At 43.8% G+C, this 25724-nt stretch overlaps 1 protein-coding gene across 6 annotated transcripts in view; it reads left to right on the top strand.

Moving 5' to 3' along the window:
- Positions 1-25724, top strand: part of LTBP1 (latent transforming growth factor beta binding protein 1) — a 340385-nt gene that overhangs the window by 95675 nt on the left and 218986 nt on the right. For all 6 annotated transcript variants that reach the window (XM_079791755.1, XM_079791759.1, XM_079791762.1 and 3 more), the window contains exon 4: positions 20008-20177. In XM_079791755.1, coding sequence (XP_079647881.1) covers positions 20008-20177 — 170 coding nt within the window. The remainder of the gene's footprint in view (positions 1-20007; positions 20178-25724) is intronic.

Here is a 25724-nt window from a genome sequence, read left to right on the forward strand (position 1 = left end):
CTGAAGTCACCAGCCGGTGAGTGGAGGAGCTGGGATTCCTACATGTGACTCTCTGATGTCCACATCTGTGCCCTCGTCACCCCCTTTTCATCTTTTTCTCATTTTGTGCCTTTGCATCTCTGGCACATGGTAGTGTGTGTGAGTGACTCCTGTCGGCAGTGATGGGGAAGGTATGGTCTCCTCAAGGGCACCGGTTGCATACCTGACAGAGCAGCGCAGAAATGTTCCTCAAACAAGTGAATGATGCCTGCACGCACTTCTAGGTGGAAGCTAAGCATCACTTTTACCTGAATATAATGCAGAGTTGCAATTTATAAGAATAATGGTAAGAGCCTCAGGTGTTGGAGCCTGAGCGGCCATCAGAAGGAAGCCCTGTGCTCCTGGTCTCGGTCCAGCCTCCGAGTCTGCTTCCGGAGCCCTCTCAGAGTCTCTCTGACACTCTCTGGTTCTGTCTCCCCTGAAGTCCTCCCCTCCGCCTCCTCCCTGCCCCCAGCTCCCTGGAACCCCACTGGCCAGGCGTGGGTACCTCTGGCTGTGTGACTGCAGAGAGGTCAGCCTTGCTTGCATCTTAAGTGTCTCATCTGTGATGTGAGGGACTTGACGTGGTAGGTAATCTATTTCCATAGTTCTTTACAGTTTTAAAAATAATTACTGACCTCTTTAAGAATCTGCTAAAAACACAAACACCACACACGCGTGTGTGCACACACACACACACACATGCACACTCACACACTCAATTTGATGCACAGTTCTGTGGTACTAGGAGACTCTGCTCACACATTATCCCTTGTAAAAGAGCTCTTCTTTATTGGGTTATCTCCAATTCTAAAGGTGTGTGGCATGCCACGATAGCATTTTTTTTTTTAAATTAGAAAAAATATGTAAAGATAGTCTTGTATTAGAACTTGTAAAATTCACAAACCTTTCAACCTGGGCTTTGAAGCAAAGAAAGTAGATGGAGGACAATGGTGCAAGCCCCTATCAACGAGGTGCTGACAACTGCAGAGCATGAGACTTTTGGACTATTCCTTCTGACTTTTTACCCCATGTTCTCATCATCTCTATTGTGTACAAACAGTGGGATCAGTGTGTTTTCCTTGGACGAATAAGTAGTGGAGAGATGTTTCATAGGCAGAGTTCTAGCCTTAGAGGAAACATTAGTAATTAGTTTCAGCTTTGATTGAAATACTTAATGAGTGAAATATTTGAGGAGTTCCTGGGTCCCACAGAAAACTGGAAACCCCTCCCCCCATTGTTTTTGATTTCTACAAACAGCAGCTACCCCCCAAAGAGTCCTCATTTCCAGGGTCCTGAACTCTCTGAAACGGTTCTCACTCCACATCCCTTGTTGGACCTGTTTACTGCCAGTACATGCTGCTCTTTGTTGTATAAATCCCACCCATCCTTACTGAGCTGCCTCAGAGACGGAGTTCCTTCCTCGTACAGAGAGGAGTTCAGCCCTTTCTAATTTCATGTACTTTCTTTCATTACTGTCATAGGTGGGAGGCAAGAAGTCTAAGGGGTAAGAGAAAGAGACCACCCCACAGGGCATCCAATGCATCAAGACCATGTGGTACCCACACTCACTCACGCAGACATTCTCTAGAGGGGAACATAGCTTTCAACGAACTAGCACTTTATTCATAACGTTCTAACCAGTCCCTCGTATATTTGAATCCAATCTTTGTTTCACTTGCGTGTATTTTCAAAGGGAAATAAGTGAGCAAAATCAAATATTTGGTTTCCAGCAGTTAAGATGGTTAAATGCAAGCGGGTTTGGCCTGCCCGTCTTTCCCTCCATGGTCTTCTGCTCTGCCCTCCCTCCCACTCAATGAGATTGATGGGATTTTATTTACTGCCTGGTGGAAACAGTTGGGGGGGGGGAGGTTCGGGGGGAGGCGGTTAGAACAATCCAAGCATTTTGAAACAGTTTCTTGGCAGGTTTTATTGGCAGCTAAGATAGGCCAGCTCAAAATATATATTTTTAAATGTTCTACCTTTGTGGGTTCTGTGTTTGCCAGTGTAAATGTTTCTAAATTGTTCTCTTGGTTTCACTCTTAAGAACCCAGACAACTGTTACAACACATATGTGTGTGTCTATATGTCTACATACACACACTCACACACACCCCAAGATTATTTTTATTCTTTCGGTTTTAAACATGCAGTTTTTTTCTGTTGAAGAGAAATAATGATTGTGAAACTACACTTATCAGAAGCCAACTAATTGAACTCCATGGAAGAGAGCTATTACAGTAATATAAAGTAATAATCATGATGATGATCTCTTAGGACTTGCCTTGGCCTTCTTGGAAAATCTCATAGAAATGAGGAAATCACCAGTCCTTTTTCTTTTCTTTTCAACATTTCAACAAATTAGGGCTTAGAACTTAGCATCTCCTGGGTCCCACATGGGTAGTTTAATGTGGAACTGAAAGATGTGAAAAGAGATTTTAGCAGGATAAATGGATTCTGGCAAGAAAAGGTAGCAGGTTAGTAATGCAAGTTAATGATATACAACTTTCAATGGAGCTTTTGTAGTTCATATTTGTGAACTATTTGCAATTCTTTTTATTAATCGTTCTGCAAGATAATTCTTTTGGGAAACGTTTATTTTGCTGTCTCTATTTTTTAAAGACACAAGGAGGTTAAATGCCCATTTTTTGCCAAGCAGCGAGCGAGTAAAAATTTAAGGAGTTTTGTTTCCTTCTTTTCTTAATGCTCCTATCTCTGATATAGCTTTCATAATTAACTTTCCTCCCTGAATCTAGGAGGAATAGTGTAAGATATTGTTGACAGTTACTTAATTTTGTCATCTTTGGATACACTACTTAATTCCTCTGGCCCTCAGTTTCCCCATCTGTAGAATGAGGTGAATGGACTGATTGGTATTCAAGTCTTTAGCTGTGTAAACATTGATTTTCATCAACGAAGTTAGAACTGTCTTCCTTGCTGGATATAGAATACCCCAGACCATTATCACATGAATTGCAGACTAACTCTGGGGAATTACATAAAGCCATTTATTCCAGTTGGCTTGCAGTGCTCAGGGAGTACCACATAATGATGCTATTTGATTGTTCAATGAGTTAGTGCTTACAGAGTCCCCCGCTGCCAGAAATGTGATGAATCCTGCTGGCCGTGGCAAACAGACTGCTTTCATGAGTTGCACTGTACATGATGGCAACACCATGGTTTCCTGAACTGCATTCGAGGTCATGCTATCTTCCAAATGAGAAAAAATCCTGTTTCTCTAAAGAGGTCATATTTTTTCCTATTTTAAAAAGAATTGTATCACCAAATGTAAATATGCATTTGTGGCCATTTCCAAGTTTATACCCTAAGCTTATTTTATTAGTGTAAACAAATGGTTGGTATGGAACTGAAAACTAAGGTCCTCACTATTCCTTAGGTAGTCTGATTATTTAAAAAATGACAAGGAATTGTTTTCCTATTCTGTGCTTTTAAAAAACAATGATATGTAAATATCAATGTAAAATAATAGTGATCTTGAATTAAAGAAACCTGTTTTTTAAGTATAGATGGGGAAGGTTTTTATTCTGACAATGCCAATAGTTGCAAACTTTTGTTAGACTAACATTCCTGCAGAAAACAATTATAAACTCTGGACGAAATATAAAATCAACTATTTGAAGGCTCCAGATAACAACTGAAAACGAACAGAAGTTGGAGGGGAGTTGCTTCTTGGAAGAAACGAATTGCACTGGGTAAAGTCAACGTTTATAGACTCTGTTTTTGCTTGATGGCATTCCCCAGTCTATGCCACTTGGGGTGGCTGGACCTAGAGCAGAAAGGGGCAGTTACTGGCTTGAGGAGTTAGGAGATGAATGGAACTTGTGACTGGAGAAGAGGGAGCCCCTCCATCTGAATATAAACTCTGCCCTCATCTTGGCTGACCCCTGGGGAGACTCTGAAGTTCTCCTGAAAAGCAGCAGCTGGAAAGCTAAAGGAACTGAGCAGATCCAGCCACCACGCACCATAAGGCAAACAGAACTGGAGTTTGAATCTGGCCAACTAGCTGTCTGGTGGAACGAAACATCCTTCAGGAAAAGATACAGAACCTCTACAAAACAGTTTTCATAATATTCTTCCCACACAAACATCCTGGGAAGGGAAGGAACTATGACTCATCGTCAAGAGAAGAAGCAGTCAACAGACAACAAACAACTCTGAGAGGAGCGAGATGCTAGAATTACTGCATAAGGACTTTAGAAGGAGCTATTATAGATATGCTTGACTTGCAAGAAAACAGTCATAAAGAAACCACAGATGGGGGATTTTAATAGAAAAGTAGAAAACAAAGAAAGTAGAAGTAAAACAGGATCAGCTAGATCAATAGAAATTATCCTCTATCAAGAACTAAGAGAGAAATGGTTAAAAGTGGACAAAGTCTTGGTGCTTTTATCCAGAAATTAATCTAAATATATAAAAGCCAAGTGACCGGAACCAGCGGAACCGCCGATCACTATGACGCACACTGCTGCTGGCCAATAGGCCTGATCAGAGGCGGGGCCAGCCAACCTTCCACAGCCCCTCCCCCTGGCTGACCCGGCCCCAATCGGCCAGATCAGGGCAGGCTGGCCGCACCCCACCTGTGCACGAATTCGTGCACCGGGTCTCTAGTATAAAATAATTTAATATACCTGGAATTGTGTCTTAGAGGGCAAGAAGAGAATGTGGCAGGAAAAGGTTTTGAAGAAATAATGGCGGACAGTTTCCCAGGTGAAGAGCAAACTCACTCATGTAAGACGCTCAGCAAACATCAAGTAACGTGAGTACAAGGAAGACCACACCTCAGCACTTCATAGTAAAGCAGCTGAAAATCGAAGCTAAAGAGAAGACCTTGAAAGCAGCCAGAGTAAAAAGTTACATCACATACACTGGAACAATGATGTAAATGATGGTTGACTTCTCTTGGGGAACAAAGGAGGTTATAAAATGGTGGGACATTTCTAAACTGGAAAGAAACTGGTTTATAAACTTTTGTAAAAAATAGCTAAAGAAACCACCTTGGAATTTTAGTTCCAAAGAGAAATTCTTCAGTAATGAAGGTGAGCCCTACCTGGTTTGGTTCAGCAGATGGAGCATTGGCCTGCGGACTGAAGGGTCCTGGGTTTGATTTCGGTCAAGGGCAGGTACCTTGATTCTGGTCAAGGGCATGTACCTCCCTTCTGGCCCTGGTCCGGGTACGTGCGGGAGGCAACCAATCCATGTGTCTCTCTCACGATGTTTTTCTCTCTCTGTCTCTCTCCCTCCCTTCCATTCTCTCTAAAAATCAATGGGAAAATATCCTCGGGGGAGGATTAACAACAACAACAAAAAGACAGAAGGTGAAGTAAAATATTTCAATAACAATGAACATGGAAGTTCTGTACAATAAGAAATTGTGAAAGAAGTTCTGCAGGCTTCTGGGAATTGACACCCATGGGAACTCAGAACTATATGGTGTGGCTTTATAACATATGTAGCTACACTATACGTAAAGAAATGTATGGGTTTTACAAGTGCTGCAGACATATCAAGATCCATGAGACTATATTATTACAAGAAGGATAAGAGGGTCATTAATGACAATTTTATGGTGCTTTGCAGTTTTTAGAGGTTTTTTTTTTTTTTTTTTTTTTTTTTTTTTTTTATATTTCTCATTGTCCTTCAGACATACTGAAATGAGCCATAGTTTTCCCACCAGGTACATTGGCTTTAGAAAAACGCCCACATTCCCGGCAGTGCGGCTCCTTCAGGGCCTGGAGGGCAGTAGGTATTTGGTTTCTGCTGGATTCAGCCCTAAAAGAGGATTGGAACAGATGTTTGAATTTGGTTAAATGCTTTCAATATTTATTACTTAGGTGACCTAGTTTAGTAGCAATTGTAATAGGGAAGAAAAAAAAAAAGACCATTTTGGAAAGACAGAGGTTTTTGCATTCAATTGTAAGACTTTGTAAAGATTTGAAGAATTTCCCCTTCTTATTAATTTTATTTCGCTTGGATGTGGGAAAATTAAACCCTGTGAGATTCTCTTCCTCCTTTGAGCCAATATCTGCATGGGTACTGTATTTAAAAAACACTTCCTTACATGAGATGTTTTTTGATGTGAGTAGAGAACACTTTGGGGAACACTGTTCTTAGAACTGAATTTCAGAACCTGGGGACTTTGGAGGCCATTGCATAGAGCCCTCCAGCCCTGCACTTTATACACGAAAACACTGAGCCTTGGATGTTGGATCCATGGCTGGCAGAGGTTCAGTGGCTCAGGCAGAAGTACGATTTGAATTTCCCTAAGCTGACTCAGTGCTGTTTGTCCTTCCGCCACCATGAGCCCCGCGGATGCCCCATCCGGGAGAAGCGAGCTCTTGGATCCTGGACCTGTCGCCGGCATCCTTGACTCTCCCTAGATGCCTCCCCAGAGCTCAGTGTAGGGAAGATGCTGGCGAGGATGAGGGGAAAGTGTAGAAGAGCACGTGGTCTGACATGTTCCCACTAGCTTTTCCATCCTTCCAGGTTTGCAGGTAACGAGAGGGCGTGCATCACGGTAGCCTCCAAAACCCAAACCACGAATGTCTGGTCCTGCTGCCGTGAAGGGTCCGTGATGGAGAGTAGACTAAAAGAGGCGTGTAAATACAATTGCTGCGACAATGAAGAATTTGGAGAATGAGCCGAGTTAGGTATGAAAGGCTTCCCAGGCGAGTGGATGGAGGTGATTTCCCACAGCTGGCAAACCCCACGGTGATTCCTCGCAGGGTCATTGGAGAACATAACGTGCTGTGGCTGCCGAGGCTGAAGTCTACGATGTGGTTCAAGGAGCGGCGGCCAACATGAGTGTTAGAAAGCGAGAGGGGAAAATGATTGAAATGGTAATATGGGGGATAGAGCCATATACCTGGTTATTACTGTAGAATTGGCTTCTTAAACGGTGGTCTAAAAGGGGACCAAAACATTTGGAATTGGCTGAGATGAACAAACCTTATACTGTATCATCCAAAACTACTGAATGGCCGGGGTGGGGTGGGAGTAAGAAAACTGCCTTTTTCCTCCCTCTGACACTTTAGTGCTGGTGGTTTTTTGTTTTTTTTTTTCCTTTTTTCCCCAAGGAATCTGGGGTCTTTTTCATGTAGGTTTTAAAAATTATGGTAAAATATAGTATATAACAAACTTTGTCATTTTAAGTGTACAATACCTTGGCATTATTTACATTAAACCCTGTTGTGCAACCATCACCACTATCTGTATCTAAAAACCTTTTCATCACCCCAAACAGAAACTCTGTCCCCATTGAACTATGACCCCACATTCCCCCCCCCCCCCCCCCATTCTCTGCTAACCTCTACTGTACTTTCTCTCTAAATTTGCCTGTTCTCGGTACCTCCTAGAAGTGGAGTCATATAAATGTGGCCTTTTTGTTATCTGGCTTATTCACTTTGCATCATGTTTTCAAGGTTCCTCCATGCTGGCGCACGTGTCAGAACTTCATTCCTGTTTATGGTTGAATAATTTTCTATCATACATATACACTGAGTGGCCAGATTATTATGACCACCCCATCAGTACTTCGTTGGGCCACCTTTTGCCTTCAGTACTGCGGCGATTCTTCTTGGCATTGACTCCACGAGATGTTGAAAGGTGATGTGAGGAATCTGACACCATGCCTGATGAATAGCACTGTCCAGTTCTGTGAGATTTGATGGTTGTGGAACCAGCTGCCTGATGGCTCTTTTAACTTCATCCCACAAATGCTCAATTGGATTGAGATCTGGTGATTGTGGGGGCCACCTAAGCAAGGTAAATTCTCCCTCATGTTCTTGAAACCACTCCTGCACAACACGAGCACCGTGGCATGGCGCATTGTCTTGTTGGGAGAAGCCATCTCCATTGGGATACACCATCAACATGATAGGATGAACTTGATCAGCAACGATACTTAGGTATGTTGTGCTATTCAGACGTTGTTCCACACGAATTAAAGGGCCCAAAACATGCCAGGAAACCATGCCCCAAACCATAACACTGCCCCCACCAGCTTGAAGGGTCGTACTTTACATGCTTTCATGCTGATTCCGTGAAATTCTCACTCTGCCATCTGCATGATGCAACTGGAAACGTGATTCATCGGACCACATGACTTTTTTCCAGTGCTCGACTGTCCAATCCTTGTGTTCCTGTGCGAATTGGAGACGTTTTATCTTGGTAACTGCAGACAGCAAAGGTGTTCGAACAGGCCTTTGGCTTCCATATCCCATACAATGCATTGTACGGCTAATTTGCCTACAAACGTCAGGTGGTCATAATAATCTGGCTCCTCAGTGCAGATACCACACTTTGTTTATCCATTCATCTGTTCTACCTCTGGCTGTTGTGAATGATGCTGCAGTGCACACTGGTGGACAAGTATCTGTTTGAGCCTCTGTTTTCAAGCCTTTTCGGTCTATACCTGGGCGTAGACTTGCTGGATCACACGGTGATTCTCTTCTGAGGAACTGCCAACTATACTCTGTCGTGTTGGGGTGTGCAGCCTCCTGGAGGGCTTCCCTCTGTGGGTGTGAGAGCATGAACAGCTGACCCCGCACTTGCTGAATGCAACTGTACATTTGGAGCTCATTGCTTATAAGTAACTTCAGATTTTTTTAAAAACTAAGGTTTCAAACAAGTTTTGCTCTCCTCTTAACTACACATTTGGGCGGTCTCTGGACATGAACTCTAATGTCATGAGAAGGGTGAGATTCTGTGTTTGTGTGGTCCCCCGATGCTGCAGGAGCAGAGGGGCCTGCCACCCTGTGTGTGCATCAGGTGTCATGCTAAATATTGTCACACATTACAAAAAATCACATTTCGTGCTTGTCTTCACGTTGACTTTGTGCGGTGGATATCATCACCCTTACATTGCAGTGAGGAAATCGAGCCTGTTCTTCCCTCCCTTCCCATCAGTGGTAGCGCTAGGGTCTGGTTCTGAGAATTAGATTAAAAAGCCTTGAAATTGGCACTTCCCCAATAGGGTAGAAGCCTTCATTATTGTTTATAATTTGGAATTTTCTTGGATTGTATTTAGACATTTTCCAGCCTCTCTTAGTTTAGCTAAATAGGAGATGGCTGCAATTCCTTTTTCATTTGCCTTCAGGGGCGCTGCCCCAAGTCACTAAGTGTAGCTGCTCATTTTTGACAAAGCTAAGGACTTCAGTTAGTATTTCATTACGCGATTATTTGCCTTATAACTTCGTCATGCCCAGGTTTTGATGATTTTAGTCTTTGGTGCCTTTTCCGAGCTTTTGAATGGTTAGCTCATCCTTGGCAGATAGGGTATCTGCTCCAGGAGCAGGTAGCTTTTGTAATTGAAAATAGAAGAAATGAGAGGAAGTGGCTGGAATTTGTCTTTTCTTTTATTCTCCCCCCCCCCTTGCTGTTTGTCTCCTTTTTTCCTTTTAGTGAATGAGAAGTAATATTGTTATGTAATGTTTTCTGCTTTTCAAAGTACTGGTAAATAAATACATGATCTCATTTGATACATGTTTAAAATGTTCAAAGGAGAACTTCGTATATTTGTATTACGTAAACTCTTACAGAATAGTTTAAATGTATAAAAACTAGAGAAGATAGTATAAAGAAACCCCAAAGTATCCATGTCCCAGCTTTCATAATTATTAAATCAGAACCCACTGTGTTCATTTACTCTCCAACCCACTTCCCTCCTTCCCCATGATTATTTTGAAGCCAATCTGTAACTCTTTCATCATGCATCTGTAAAAGACAAGGGCTCTTAACAACTAGCCTCAAGACGGTTATCCCACCTAAGGTAAATAATTACTTAATTTCATTTAAAATCCAGGTACGGTATTTAAACTTCCCTAATTGTTTCATAAGTTTTTTAATAGCTTATATGTTCAAATCAGAACTTTAAAAAACTTCATTCTTTATAACAGGTTTATATGTCTCTTAAGTCTCTTTTACTCTGTGAGTTCTTCTAGCAACTGTAGGTTTTGTTGACTGCACCCTTCTGATATTAACATGTACTCTGCCCCACAATTCCCTGTAAATAAAGTATAGGTCTAGTAAAAATGCTTACGATTCTTTTTGCTGTCCCAGTACATTTTCAGCGATATTCTTGGTTTCCCTTGCAGGTTGCCAGTCAGGCAACTGGAGTATAGGGCCACCTTCCTGTCTTAATGGGACTTCCAAAGACACAGGAGAAGGTGGTACAGTTTTTATCTCTTTCTCTAGTCTACGGTCTAAATTCGGTGTGCCTGGCCCCGTCACTTTAAGAGACTTCTTCATTGCAACTCCCAGAGGCACTTGGCTCTGAACTCGTACGTCTATTATAGTTGTTTGGTGATAGTAGGGCATGTTTACAGCAGAGCTTCTCAAACCTGAAACTGCTGACATTTACTGTCAGGTAATTCTTCTCTGTGGAGCACTGTCCTGTGCATCATGGGTATTTATTAGCATCCCTAGCTTCTTCCCAACAGACATGAGCACCAAATGTTCCCTGGGGGCAAAATCACCACCCCCCCCCCATCCCCATTAAGAACCACTGGTCGGAGACAATTGGTTCCAAAACTCCTTGGTTGTGTTTAGTGTGTGTGTTGATGATGACCACCAAAGTTGCCTTAATTCCCCCCTCCCTGCCCCACCTACCTTCTTAATTTTATTTTCTCATTCCCTTTTGCTTTTTTCATCTCATTCAAAATCTGAGCATTTTTGCTGGTTTCTCTCCTACATTTATATTTTCAGTGTGATCTTTTCTTCCTGCCTGTTCTCATGACTTTGTGTTTGCTTGTTTCATTTTGCTTTGGCTGTGTTAATTCTGGCCCGTGCCAACCTGTCTCGATCACTGGCGGTCTGTACGTGCTGTAGAGCTGACCTTTAGTCCCCTCATCGGCAGCCTTTTACCTCCTAATTGTTTTTTGATCTGGTAATTCTGTATGAAGGGGGTTACAGGCGGTAAATACTTGTTACCCCTTACCTGTGTACATGCACATGCCTTATGCTGCTTTGTGACATATTCCTAGAGGTTTTTGTTTTTTATTGATTTTTTTAAGAGAGAGAGGAAGGGAGAGGGAGAGCAAGGGAGAAACATCAACGTGAGAGCAGAACACTGAGCAGCTGCCTCCTGCATAAACCCCACCAGGAACGGAACCTGCAGGTGGAACATGTGCCTTGACTGGGGACCAGCAACCCCTCCATGCAGGGGCCAACGCCCAACCACCTGAGCCACCCCGGCCAGGGCTTCATCTTCCTAGAGGTTGATTTCTTTGTCCTTCCCTGTGTGCGTGTTGTCCTTGAGAACTTAAGGGGAAAGAGGTTTTCTCCATCGCACCGTAGCTTGCATTTCTTTAATAGGTGCACTTCCTTCTCCTCGAGCAGTAGTCACCGGTGCTTCTGAGCAACGTGGAGCACAACCCGGGCACAGCACGTCTGGCAGGGGAGTTTTATAGGCAGAAACCGGCCCCAGAAGCTTGAGGTGACTTTCCTGCAGCTTCCTTTCTCAGGCCCGATTAGAACCCGGGTCTCCTAATCCTGGGGAAGAGGGTTCCGCTGTGTCCGACGGGCCTCCTGTGGGAAACACTGTATGGCCTTCTGTGAGGTCCAGCGCCCTTTTCTTCAGTGGAAAAGGGCTTGTGTTTTGCCAGGTCCTTCCACCCGCTCCACAGGTCAAATAATGGATTTAGTAGAAATATGGAAAAATTTAGTTCATTCCTGTGCCAGGAATCGCCACTCTGAAGGCCGCCGTGTAAACAGAGGGTGACTAATCCTTTCTTTGAAGGAAAGACGTTTCATGCAGTTGTTTCCCCTCTGCCTACAAAGATGCAGAGGTTCGCACAGACCCAGTCCCCAGGTGGCCAGCCGCCCGCACCCCCCTGCTTTCCCTGCCTGTCCTTTGCCGCGGGCCACCAGCACGCCGCCTGCCCAGTGCTTCGCCCTGTGTGGCCACACTTCCCTTGTCAGGACTGAAGCAGCCGTGTGATGGGACCAGCGACCTACCACCCAACCAGTGACCTTTTCTAACGTTTTATTTCTCTGTTTTGGTTTCGCCCCAGCAGTGAACAGGTGGTCCTTTCTCCTGGACTCCCAGAAACTTTCCTCCATTTGTCATTTCTGGACCGACGTCATTCTTGTCCTTCCCCTGCTCTGACCGCCCCACCTTTGTTTTCTCTTTATGATCCCGCCATGAAATAAATATCCTCCAAAACCGCGTGGTTCCATATTTTTTTCTGAAACGTTTTTGCCTTTGGAGAAGTCAGCCCCACCTGGAACATCACTTTTCCTAAACTCTGGAGGCTTTTCCTAAGATCCACCCCGAATTTCTGTCTCTAAAAGGAACATAACGATCTTGGTCACAGACCGGCCCTTTCTTCCGACTGCCATTATGCTGCATACTTTTCCTTGGTCCCTGCCCCTCCCTCCTCGCTTAACCACAAGTTCTATTAGTCCTTCCGGTAGTTACCTCCATCCGGGCATTTCTTGATTTATTCCCTTTAGATGTCGCCTAAAACTTCTTGCCACAGGAGATGGGATTTGCCTTATTTACTTTACCTCTTCCTCCCCACCCTTCCTCTCAAAAATCTTTATTTCATATTCAGAGTTTCTGTCCGTGCAAACTCCCAACAGCACATTGAAACCGACTTCGTCTATCAGCTTCATCCATCAAGGTCATGAATGTTATCTGGTGACCTTTCATTTTGTAAGATGAGGCCAGTGGCCTCTCAAGCTTCCCTCTACTTCTCCTCTTCCTCTTGCAGAATTTTCCATCCTCCTCCAGCTCATTCTGCACGTTTATATCACCAAAGTTGGAAACATGGGTATTTCTGACATTTGCGACATTGTGTCTGTGGACGTACCACTTAATGCAAGGCCAAATATCGGGTACTTGGGTTTCTACCTTCGTATGTGTCCATTGCTGACATCTCTGTTGTTGTTGTTGTTGTTGTTGTTGTTGTTGTTGTTGTTCTTCTTCTTCTTCTTCTTCTTCTTCTTCTTCTTCTTCTTCTATTATTGATTGATTTTAGAGAGAGGAAGGGAGAGAGAGAAACATTGATTTGTTGGTCCACTTATTTATGCATCCATTGGTTGATTCTTGTATGTACACTGACCAGAGATTGAACCTGCAACCTTGGTGTATCAGGACAGATGCTCTAACTAACTGAGCTACCTGGCCAGGGCTCTGTGCTTCTTAAAGGAGGTGTTCCTAGCATCACATCTGAATGGATTTTTCCTAAATCCACTCAACCAATTGCATTCATCACCATATAATCAAGCGTCTCTAAAATTTCAATTATGTTTTCCATTCTCATGCCTCTCTTTTGCCTCCTCTGGGATTATTCTCTTGGAGCTCCCAGTCTTCCTGGTTGCCTGGCAAGCAGCTTCCTTTTAGGGGAAATGTGAGAAGCCAGTCTTTATGTGAGGGGAACCCAAAATGCCGGAAGGAGAGGGCCTTCCTCTCGGGAAGTCAGTTTTGTGGTTCAAACCACGTGGTTCCATTCTTTGAGAGAATACTCATTCCTGTCCCCCAGGGAAGTGGGAGCTGGACTTCTGGATGTTTTGTTTGCTGGAGTGGGGACAACAAGGCCTTCACATCCAGGCACGCTTTGTTTTATTGCGCTTTCTTAATGGCACTTCGCAGACACTGTTTTCATCAATATGGAGGCAAGACCCTCCACCAGCAAAAAGATCACAACTCCCTGAAGGCTCAGAGGATGGTTAGCATTTTTTAGCAATAATGTATTTTTAATTAAGGTGTGTACATTGTTGTTTTAGACATAATGCTATTGCACACTTAATAGACTACAGCAGGCGTCCTCAAACTATGGCCCGCGGGCCACATGCGGGTATTTTTGCCGTTTTGTTTTATTACTTCAAAATAAGATATGTGCAGTGTGCATAGGAATTTGTTCATAGTTTTTTTTAAACTATAGTCCGGCCCTCCAACGGTCTGAGGGACAGTGAACTGGCCCCCTGTTTAAAAAGTTTGAGGACCCCTGGACTACAGTATAGGACAGTGATGGGCAACCTTTTGAGCTTGGTGTGTCAAACTTCGCCAAAAAACTGAGCATAACTCGGGTAGTGTGTCACTTTGAGGAAAAAACTAACTCCAAGACTCTAGTCGCAAATGTTTCATCCTCAGGAGCAGCAAATGTTTCATCCTTGGCATGCGGCCGCGTGTCATCAGAAATGGCTACGTGTGTCAGTGCTGACACGCGTGTCATAGGTTCGCCATCACTGGTCTAGGATAAACATAACTTTTATATGAACTGGGAAACCAAAACATTTGTACAACTCACTTGATTGCGACACTTGCTGTATGGCAGCGGTCTGCAACGTCTCAGGGGTATGCCTGGACAGACTTTTTAGTTAAGACACCAGCGTTCAGCCCTGCTTTTTCCTATCACTCTTTGCTTTACTTGTTTCAGCATCCAGAACAACTCTGTGGCTCCTTAGCAAGACTGCTTCCTCTGTGGCTGTGCCTGGCCCAGTGATTCTTGACCAAGTGCCCCGAAACCACTGGCTGCAACTCCTTAGGGAGTCATGAGGTCATGCAATCAATGCAGTGGTCCCAGGCTGTCATAGGGAAAAATAGATCAGAGGAGAACACACTAGTGTCCTGCACATAGTAAGGGTAGATGCTGTTTTGTAAGACTTGTTTTAGTCATATCAAAGCACAGACACACATAGGAGTGTACTGAAACTCCATGTAAAGTGTGGCTTCCTCCTGCTGCTACGGTAGTCAGGTTTCTCAACCCTCATGGACTCCCTTACAGATTTGTTGAAATCTCTCTTGTGTGTTTATTTGCAGGTAATACGAACCATATTTAGTATCCTGTGTGGCACAGGCATTGACTGGTCAGCAGGAATGCTGTTGCAGAGACACAGAGATCGCTAGCTCTGCCAAATGTCAACTCCTTATTTACGGGTGGAGGGGGGATGTCTTGGGGGACCCCGTGGAGGGGTTAGGGAGGGGCACTAAGGGGCTTGGGTCAGTAGCTTTTTGTCAGAACAGAGTATTTCAATATTTTAATGACTAGTGTGACTGTACTGCTATATAACAACCAAATATCCAACTCTGGCTTTATATCTTTTTTATTCCTTACTTAGAATTTTACGGGCATCTTAGGAGGAATGGGAGATATATAGGTGCCCCCCAAAAGCCATAGGAACCAGAGGTCCTACAGCTTTCATTTAAAAAAGTTTTTAAAAATTGTTATTTCGAGAGAGAGGAAAGGAGAATGATAGGGATATAGAAACATCAATGAGAGAGGAACATCATTGATCGGCTGCCTTCTACACACCCCACACTGGGGATCCAGCCGCAACCTGGGCATGTGCTTTGACCCGGAATTGAACCGGTGACCTCTTGGTTCCTGGGTCGATGCTCAATCGCTGAGCCACACCAGCTGGGCCTACAGCTTTCATTTTTAATCTAATTTTTCTCTCAAATATTTTAGTTTATCCTTTAAAAGAATTTGTGAGAAATGCTATGACAAATCTGATCTGATCTTCACTAGTGATAGGTAAGCTTTTTTTATTTTTTTATTTTTTTCTGGTCTAATGGAAATAACAGTGAATGATGAAATTAGAGGAAAAGGTGGACACCAACTGTGAAAGGAGGACGTGAGGGAGAGGGTCGGGTGGTGATTACAGTTAGTATAGGCCTTTGTGGACTGAGTGGTTGGGCAGTTTCCTCTACTTGCCCTCTGCCAGCCCACTGTGCATGGCCTGGCTTCTTTCTCCGTGGGCTGTCAGGCAGAGTGGCTTTAGTCTCTGTGTCTGTGTGTCTTTATGAGCCTGTGTGTTTACACCCTTGCGTTGGGGGCAAAGGGAAGATGAGATGGAGGAAGGGAAGCGCAGTTCTGTGGAGCTCCGTATTTATAATGTGCTGTAACCTGCAGAGTAGTTTTCTGTAGGAAGACTTAAGTGCCATTACACCGGTAATTTCTTATTGCTCATGTCCTTAAGTTAGTGATGGTCGAGGGTTATTAAGTTCTAGACCCAGTACAGCTCGATCTTCTCGGTTTGTTCATTTCCTTTCTGTTATGTGTAGGGGAGAGGAATTCGTATGAACATATGCTTTCAGCTCACTTCTTGCTGCCTCTCACTTCCTTGATTCAGAGGGGAAAGCAGGGGCGGACCTCAGCTAGAAGGAAGACCCTGCAGTCTCACCTACCTGGTTTGTGGCGGGAGCAGGAAGTGGTTGTAGCAGCCCCAAGGTCTCCTGGGATGTTGGACGGTCCTCTTCTGAACAGGAGTGAGCCTGTCCTTCTCTCAGCAGGTGCCAGCAGCACAGGGACAGGGTGACAGCATCGCTGGGGTGCCAGTTGACCCTGAGGTGAGGCGGAGGGCTTCCCATTGTCCCGAGGTTAACAGAATAGACTTGTGGTTCTTATCAACGCCACCAGATGTATCCAGCTGTTTCACTTTCTACTCCATCCCAACCAAACACACTTAAAGTTCAAAACAACACTTACATCATTGAAACAAAAGTGTTTACAATGTGAAGGCTTTTAGTAATTTAAGTCATTAATCTAGTGACAAAGGGCGGGGAGTGCTCTTTGTGGCATTGAGTCTGGGAAAATCCAGGCCCAGGATGGTTTTTCCTAAGACTAAAGGATTGAAAGTGACAGATCTAGCGATCAAGATGGCAGTGGAGGAGGTAGATGTTACACTCACCTCCTCTCATGTCCAAACTGGAATTACAACTAAAATATAGAGCAATCAAACTGAACTGCCAACTGAAGACTAGCTGAGGATAAGTCTTACAACCAAGGAATTGCAGAAGAAGCCACATTGAGACTGGTAGGAGGGGCAGAGATGCAAAAAGGGCTGGCTCTGCTCCCATGGCAGGGATTACAGAGAGATATCTCAGCTGTGGGGGTTCCCCCTGAGAATCGTGGGATCTCGACTGCAAGCCCAGAGCCAGGAAGTGGTGCCCACATAACATCTGGCTGTGAAAATCAGTGGGGATTCTGTCTACCAGGGAGAGACGGAGTCTGCTAGAGACACAGGCACCCTCAAAGAGGGCCAACACAGAAAATCTCATCCACAGTCTCTTCTCCTGGGCTCCAGCAGAGGGAGGGTGGAGTGGACTAGAATTGTTAGAAGAGAGACTGGAGTTTGTGGCTCTGGGGAGAAAGCTGAGGGGACAGCCACTGTGAGCACTCCCCTCCATAGGGCATGGGCTTGGAGAAATAAAAGAGCTCCATCCTCTGGACTCAGGAGGGCCCACATTAACCCACAGAAGGGACATTCCTGGAGCACCCATCTTAGGTGATTAAGGAGACTATGCCACTGGGTCCCACACAACACCTGCTATATAAGGCCACTCTACCAAGACTAGAAGTCAGAGCAGAAACAAAGACAAAGAGGCAACCCAAAGAGGGAGACAAAGAAACATCTCCCAAATGAAGAAACAGGAGAAATCTCCAGAAAAATAGGTAAATGAAATGGAGGCAAGTCACTTACCAGATAGAGAGTTAAAAAAAAAATGGTTATAAGGATGTTCAAGGAACTTCAGTGAGAACTTCAACAAAGAGCAAGCATAAAAAAGGACACCAGAAAAAGAATACGGTATCTGAAATGAAAAATACAATAGAAGGAATAAACAGTAGCTTGGATGAAGCAGAGGATTGAACCAGTGATTTGGAAGACAAGGTAGAATAAAACACCCAGAGCAGAAAAAATAAAAAGGAATTTTAAAAATGATGATAGTGTAAGGCAGTAGTGGGCAAATTGCGGCTTGCGAGCCACATGCGGCTCTTTGGCCCCTTGAGTGTGGCTCTTCCACAAAATACCACGGTCTGGGCGAATCTATTTGGAAGAAGTGGCGTTAGAAGAAGTTTAAATTTAAAAAATTTGGCTCTCAAAAGAAATTTCAATCGTTGTACTGTTGATATTTGGCTCTGTTGACTAATGAGTTTGCCGACCACTGGTGTAAGGGACCTTCTACCCCAGCATGTGCCATAACCAGGAATCAAACCGGCAGCCTTTTGGTGTATGGGACGATGCCCCACCAACAGAGCCACACCGGCCAGGGCAGTACTGTTTCTTAATTCCAAACCAGATCATAGAGGAGACTTCCTGAAAGCAATTTGAATGGCTATAGGTGTTTAGCATTTATGATTTTTTATTTATGAAAATGCTCCCAAAGTTTGTTTATGAGCTGAACAGATTGCCAAGGATGTTATTTTATATTTAAAGTCCCTCTGCAGACTGTTGAAGAATAAAGAAATTCCTAAAAAAAAAAGTGATAGATCTAGATCACTAGTTAATACAGAAGCACCCTCAACCCCAGCTTCTTTTTTTAAAAATTGTTTGATTAATTTTGGAAAGAGAGAAGAAGAAGAGAGAGAGAGACATATTGATTTGTTGTTCCATTTATTTATGTATTCATTGGTTTATCCATGGATGTACCTTGACAGGGGATAGAACCAGCAACCTTAGCATATCGGGATGATGCTCCAACCAGCTGAGGGCCCCAGCTTCTTTTTGTTCCTCTATTTCTCATGGGTAGTCTGTCCCCCTGAATAGCTCATGTATCAGCCCCAACTGGAATAACTCAAATAGACCGAGTTTATTTTGGACTCAGTTACTGCTTTTGATGAGACCCTGTGTGGTGGTGTTTTTGGTGGATGGGCAATTCACCTTTCATACTGACCTGCCTTGGTGTCTTTTCTTCCTCTGGCTCAGAGCCCCTCGTTGGGGGCAATCTTTAGAGTTTCGTGGTAACTTATCAGTGTGAGAATAGCTCAGTGAACCATTTTCCTCAATTAGAGTATCATAGTGTGGAAAAGTTTTGTTCAGTTTAGTTGACTTTAATGTGCCACAGTCAATAAAATTTAAGATTACACCAGAGAGCAGGCAGGTTTCCTTCCAAAGGCCCCGTCTGCTGCTAAAATGCTCTGCCCGTACAATTTTTAGTAGCGATTCAGCCCTTTTCTGGAATCAGTTGGTATATCTTCTACATAGTCTTCATTATTTATTAGTCTTACTTAGCTAATGATTTCAGTTCTGTCTCTCAGGGAATGACTAAAGCTGGGTGAAGCTTATTATTTTAAAGTATACGTTACATGCAGCAGAAGAGAACTGTCATAGAAAATAAAGGGTCGGGCCAGGAGGGTGAAAACACAGGAATTGTGTTCAGGCGTCCCCGGAGACCTTGACTCATATTGAAGAAATAATGCGATTATGATTAGTCATTCTTATTATTCTTAGAAACCGGTAATCATAAAACATCGAATCTGAATAAGTGCAGTTTTCATCATGAGAAGCAGCATACAATATTTAAATGGTAACTAGAATGAGTGTCTGTTTTTCCTGTCATCATCATCACTGATATTTCAAAAGATCATTGACACTTTTTATTTTTTTCAGTTTTGTGTGTTCCGATGGTTACAAGCCTTTTTCCCCTGAGCCTGTGTGGCAGAGTCTGTGGTTCAGATCAGGAGAGTGAGGCTCACCGTGGTTGCCCCACCTCCCTTCTAGCGCCAGGAAGGGCCCCACTGTGTGTGGTACAGATTCTCATTGTTGAGTTTACCGAACTGCTCCCTCTTGGGATTTCTTACCTAGCCCCTTTTCTGTATTTTATTCCGCCTTTATTCTCTTCCCCTTTTCAACACCGCCTACTTATTTATCGGTGTACCATAAAAGACGCCTTTTTGTATATGTGCCTGACCGTGCATGCCTTTTTATTAGGTACAAATGCCATGTGTTTTGCATGGAGGCTTCTGGTAGCTGTGCTCTGAATCCTCCCTTAGAACCCACCGGTGGTGGCCCGTTTGGCCTTAATCTTCTCGGCTGGCCAGGCAGAGTCCCTGTTATGTGGGAGGTTTCCAAGGGTAAGCTGTTAATTCCTTGGATGCTGTAAATGTCCAGCTACAGTATGCGAAGGAAAAATTGAGCCTGGGATGGAATTTATATTCCTGTCTGAAGTTTAACTAACCTCTTATTCTTACTCGCCTTTTAAAATATCCGTTATTTATTTCCTGTCCTCACTTGGTTTCTCCCCAGAGTGGCACCCCTGTCCTCCCAGAACGTGGTGATTCATCACGGCCAGACCCAGGAATATGTGCTCAAGCCCAAGTACTTTGCAGCCCAGAAGGTGATCTCGGGAGAGCAGTCCACTGAAGGCTCGTTCCCTTTAAGATACGGGCCGGATCAAGTAGCTGCACCTTTTCAGTGTGAGTATCGTCCAGCCAATCATCTCTCTAAGTTTATAGTAGCCGAGTCTGAAAACACTTTGGTTTCGATGGCTTGAATGTGTCACAGTAGATAAAATTTTAAAATCACTTAAATAAACCCACATTGGTTCCTAAAACAACCAGACAGCAGCACTGTTTTCTTATTCAGAGGAAAGGCAGTTTTCTTGGCTGTCGGAAAAGAATCTGAAGTGGCCTGTAATTCCGTTCCTGCAAGATGGTCCCATGTCTGAGACGCATGTGTTCTAATTTTAGATGCAGTTATATGCCTGCCGTGTTTCCATTGATAAAAAATGGAGGACGCCGGCCAGGATGCGTTCCTCGTGAGATGTGGGACATGCCCCGCATCATTCTCTGAGCACACCTACAGTGGGCATTGTCCTATTTTGAGGCCCACGTTGTAGGGTATCACGCAGATGGCGTGGCAGGTTTCCCTCTGGGTTTGTAAGGAGCCATTGTATCAGGGGCCAGCGTGGTGACTCTCGCACCCTGTGGGGCGCTCAAGGACAAGCCCTGGCTGCGAGGGTGGGGAATGTGATGATTTGCGGTGTAGGTATTACAGAGTGTCTCCTGGCAGCATCTGGAGAAAACGTTCCGGAGTGAGGGGCAGACCATTCAAAGGCCGGGGCTGGACGTGCACACTCATTCCAGCAGCGTCCTGCTCGGTCTGCCGTTGACGGACGGCCTGCGCCATCCGTGGTGAAAGAGAATGCCGGTCGTGAGGTGGGAAAGGACTGCTTTTCACCGCCCAGAGTCCCGCGAATAGCTGAGACAGAATTTGTACTACTGTTTGGCACGTTAGAGGTCTGTATCTGTGTGGATTTGATTCCCTGAGCCCATCCCACCTCCCCGAACTGGTCACTCATAAAATGATGGATTCTTCCCTCAGAATTGGCCACTTAACAAAAAGAGTATCTAATAGAAGGTTTGTACATCCTACTTTGCATCATGTGAGGAAATTCTGCTCAGTGATCTGAGGCTGGGACCCCACCCTGCACTCCCCCAGATCAGTCGTTTGATGAGGTTTATTGGGATGATGAAGAAAGAAAGCCCTGGGGATTTTATATTAATTAATTAATTAATTAATTAATTATTATTATTATTAGTAGTATGTTTTTATTGATTTCAGAAAGAGGAAGGGATAGGGAGAGAAAGATAGAAACGTCCATGAGAGAGAAACATCAGTTGGCTGCCTTCTGCACACCCTCTACTGGAGATCAAAGCTTGCAACCTGGGAATCATACGGGTGAACTCCTGGTACATGGGAGGATGCTCAACCAACTGAGTCACACTGGCCGGCTTTAATATTATTTTTTAATCCTCACTTGAGGACATACTTAGAGAGAGGAAGGAGGGTAGAGAGAGAGAGAAAGAGAAAGAATATCAATGTGAGAGAGAAACATTTATTGGTTGCCCTCTGTACATGCCCTGGCCAGGGATTGGACCCACAATGCTCGATGTGCCCTTACTGGGAATAGAACTGGCAACCTTTCGATGCACAGGATGACACTCAGCCAACTGAACCACTCTGGACGGAAGCCCTGGGGATTTTAGAGAGGGAGGAATGGAGAAATCATGTAGCTCATCTCCTTGCCCTTCAGCCAAGACAACTTCCGAGGCATGTGCAAAACAATAGATGTGTCCATCTTGTTTCTAAAGACCCTTTGACTTAAGTGCTTTGTTAATATCTCTGTTCTGTGTGCATGGTGTTTTTCTAATCTTAATTTAAAAACAAAAAGGAGGCACTTCTTATTTCTTGTGGTCTTCTATAGATCACATATTTTTTAGAAGCTCTCCAAAATTAGAATGTGATGGGGAGAGCTTTTGAAAGCTAATGATCATACTGATAAAGGAGAGAGTTTATAACTACATGAAGGTATGGGGAAAGGTGGTCTGAGAATCACTGGCTAGACTGTGGTTTTGGTTTGTTACTTATGATTTGCTGTTGGGAGAAAAATTCCCCACTGTGTGTGCATGTATATATTTTAAACTCTCAAAGTTTTGTTCAACTGTCTTCTGAAAGATGAAGTTATATTTTAGAAGGATGTGTAGATAAGTTTCTTATCTGTGTGGCCCCATAAATTTCCCACCCATCCTGTTTCAATGTAGTTTCTCTATAGTTGGGAGCTGGTAAAGTAATTTAGACTAACACGTGATCACAAAGATGGAGTTCTCTGTTCAACCCCTCCGCACCCCTCATAGTTGGCGGTCGTTCGATAAAAAGGCCCAGGAACTTGCAAATAGCCGTATAGGAAGGCCAGGAAAGGAAACGGGGCTATTTTTTGCTGAGACCAGAACTCTACTGAGAACTGGAGGGCTAATGGGAAAGTTTTAAAAAGAGGTAGTTTGGCAGGACTATTAGGATACTAAAATAGCAAATCTGAGCCCGGTCGGCGTGGCTCAGTGGTTGAGTGTTGACCTATGAACCAGGAGGTCACCGTTCGATTCCCGGTCAGGGCACATGCCCAGGTTGCGGACTCCATTTCCAGTGTGGGGCATGGAGGAGGCAGCCGATCAATGATTTTCTCTCATCATTGACGTTTCTATCTCTCTCTCTCCCTCTCCCTTTCTCTGTAAATAAAAAATAAAGTAGAAAAATTGAGTAAGAACAACAATAGAAAGATTAATACTAGAAAGAAGTTATGAGTGACAGTAAAGATCGAAAAGTATTGTGCCCCCACATCTAACTCCACATCTACCTTTGCATGAGATAAAAAGGAACCCCCAAGGAAAATGTCCGTGTAACAGAAGGGAAGATTGAGAGCAGTCTGAGGAAGTGCAGAAACTTTGTCTTCTTTCTCATCTTCATAGAACAGATCAAATGCAAACAGACGAGCACCTTTTACTGAAGGATATGAAGGTCCAACAATAGGAGTCGATAATTCTGACTCTTTAGAAAAATGGGAGTATTATGATCCGGTGGGCATGATGAATCTTGGGATGGAACTGAGGGTTCGGGGTGTCCTCCAAGTCTACTGTCATTACTTAGAGAAGCTCTGGGGACTAGAGAAAACATTTTGATTGGCAAAGACACAAGCGTGTGTTCCCCATTTAAGTGGGATAAAAAACATGGTCTACAGTAATTACCTGTTGGTCAGTATAATATTGGTATAATATTACCTTGCAAGCAGCAATAATGATGTATTCCTCGGGCTGTAAGCATTGTGTGACTTAACCAGCTCATAATAGGAGGAGGCAGCAGCACTCCAAGCCCAAGTGAATAAGGATTGGCTGTTGACAACGTAGGCGAAAGGAGAATTGGTCAGAAGAAGCAGGAAAAGGATGAGGATGGGGGATGATGGGTTTCAGTAAAGCAAAATGTGTTAAGTAAAGTGCTAACTCGAACACTCTGCAGATAAAACAAACTGGATAGGGAGACACAAACTATCAAGTTGCTGGTGACATGTTCCTCTGTTGTGAGGAGTAAATGTCATTGGAGTTTCCCAGAGTTTGGCTGACATAACTCACCGTCCCTGTCCCCCGTGTGCTTTTCCTATTTCGATCCTGTGTATTCACCAGCCTTCTGCGGCACTTCCTGGGTAACTTGGCATCCTGGGTTGGGTGTTCTCTGACTGCTGGATATCTCTAGTGATGGTAACAGTGCTGTGCTTTATTCATTGGTCTTCACAGAATTTAATGGGCTTGAGTATCATCTAGAGCAGGGGTCCACAGACTTTTTCTTAAAGGACCTGGTAGTAAATACTTCAGGCTTCATGAGCGAAGACACAACTTGAAGATGTTTTATATAGGTCCTTATATAACTATTTAAAATGTAGCCGTTTAAGACTGTAAAAATGATTCTTAGCTGGCAGGTTTTTAAAAAAACCAGGCAGCTGGCTGGACTTGGCTCATGGGTTGTAGTTTGCCAACTGCTGACTTAGAGATTTACAGTCTCTCAGTCTACTGAAAATATCTAGGTTTTGGACCTGAGTGGTGCCTGGAACATGACAATTGAGCCATAACAACTGTTCTTTGTTGTCACAGCAGCCCGCCCTCCTCACTCTGAAAAGTCTCGGATATGTCTCCACTTAGTTTGAAGGCCGCCACAAAAGTGTATAGCGGCGTTATTTATAATCATCAAAAAGCAAGAACAGCCCCAATGCCCATCAACTGATAATGGATGAACAAAATGTGGCATATTGTATAATTGGCTCTTCGGCCATAAAAAGGAATGAAGTGCTGATACATGCCACAATGCGAATGAACCTTGGAAGCTTAGAGAATCTAGACACAAAAGAATCCAGATCCAGAGGCAAATTATATGCAATGTCCATGCAGAAAAGAAGTCCTAAGGATCGCGTGGGGTAGAGGGGTCTCCTTTGTCCAGTATCTTCCTTGATGACTTGTAGGAAAGAACTGAGGACGTAAGCCAAATTCTGTTGTGCTTGGTTTAGTATTTTTAACAGAGGAAGAAGAGAGGTTGAAATGACATGATAACATTTGAAAGGCAACTCTTATAAAAACAGTCCATTGAGATTATTAGAATACCATATGCTCAGGAGCAAACCCAAATAACTCACACGTAAAGAGATTAGTTTGGCACAACCCTCTAGAAAAAGACCTTGAGGGTAATAAGTATCCACATCAGACTATCTACTGTCGTAGTAAAAATACCGCGGAATGCTTGATAATGTTAAAACCAGAAAACTATATTTCTGTTATAGACTGCGGTGGGAGGACATTTTTATCATGAGTGTTGTAAGTACTGGAGAACTTACTAAGGTTGAGTGTAGAGTTACTTATAAAGGAGATCCTTAGGATGAGCAGAAACATCCATGTAACTAACATGGTTCCCCAGACAGCTGGGTTGCTGGTGAGGCCGAGTCCTAGAGCTAAAAGATTGAGGACTCTCTCATTTAAATCCTCACCTGCTTCATCTCTTTTTATCTGATCACTTTCACATTTGTAAAAATCTAGAAATTTACACTTTTCTAAATGGGATTTCTCATTGCTAATTCCAGTTGTTTTCCTGTCAAGATGGACTTGGCTTTTAAACAGGTTATCTATATTTTGAAGTCATTGTCCAAAATGTTAAGTTCTTTCAATTCAACAAAGCTGGAATTTTAAATTTCAGAAAAAGCAGATGTCCTCTTCTATACACTACCTTCCTAAAGTTTTTAAAACAGATATAAGTCAGCCTCTTAAAAGACTATGCCAGTTTGCCTCCTGCTGTGCTGAGAGATGATGAGATATGAAGAGATTGAGGGCTGGCGTTGCAAACATATGGTCCTGTGAAATTATAAAAAGGAGTAGGCACCAGCCACTTTTTATTTGTACGTAAAGTGTTAAACGAATCTTTCTGTCTCACTAAGCAGCCATGGTGGTGCAGGAATCACGTCCAAGACCCCATTAGGCCACTTCTGACAGCAGAAAACCTTGTCCTGCCCGCACTGGGACCACAGGTGACATCTTAGCCCCGGAGGCGATGGTCTGTGCTGACCCCTCCCAGTCCTTGCTGTAGGCCAGTCAGCTCCACTTCCACCCAGTGACCAGCTGTTCTGTCTTCAAATGGGGCTCCTCCATTTGAAG

This window comes from Cnephaeus nilssonii (genome assembly GCF_951640355.1).
Source record: "Cnephaeus nilssonii genome assembly, chromosome: 15".
Lineage (NCBI taxonomy): Eukaryota > Metazoa > Chordata > Mammalia > Chiroptera > Vespertilionidae > Cnephaeus > Cnephaeus nilssonii.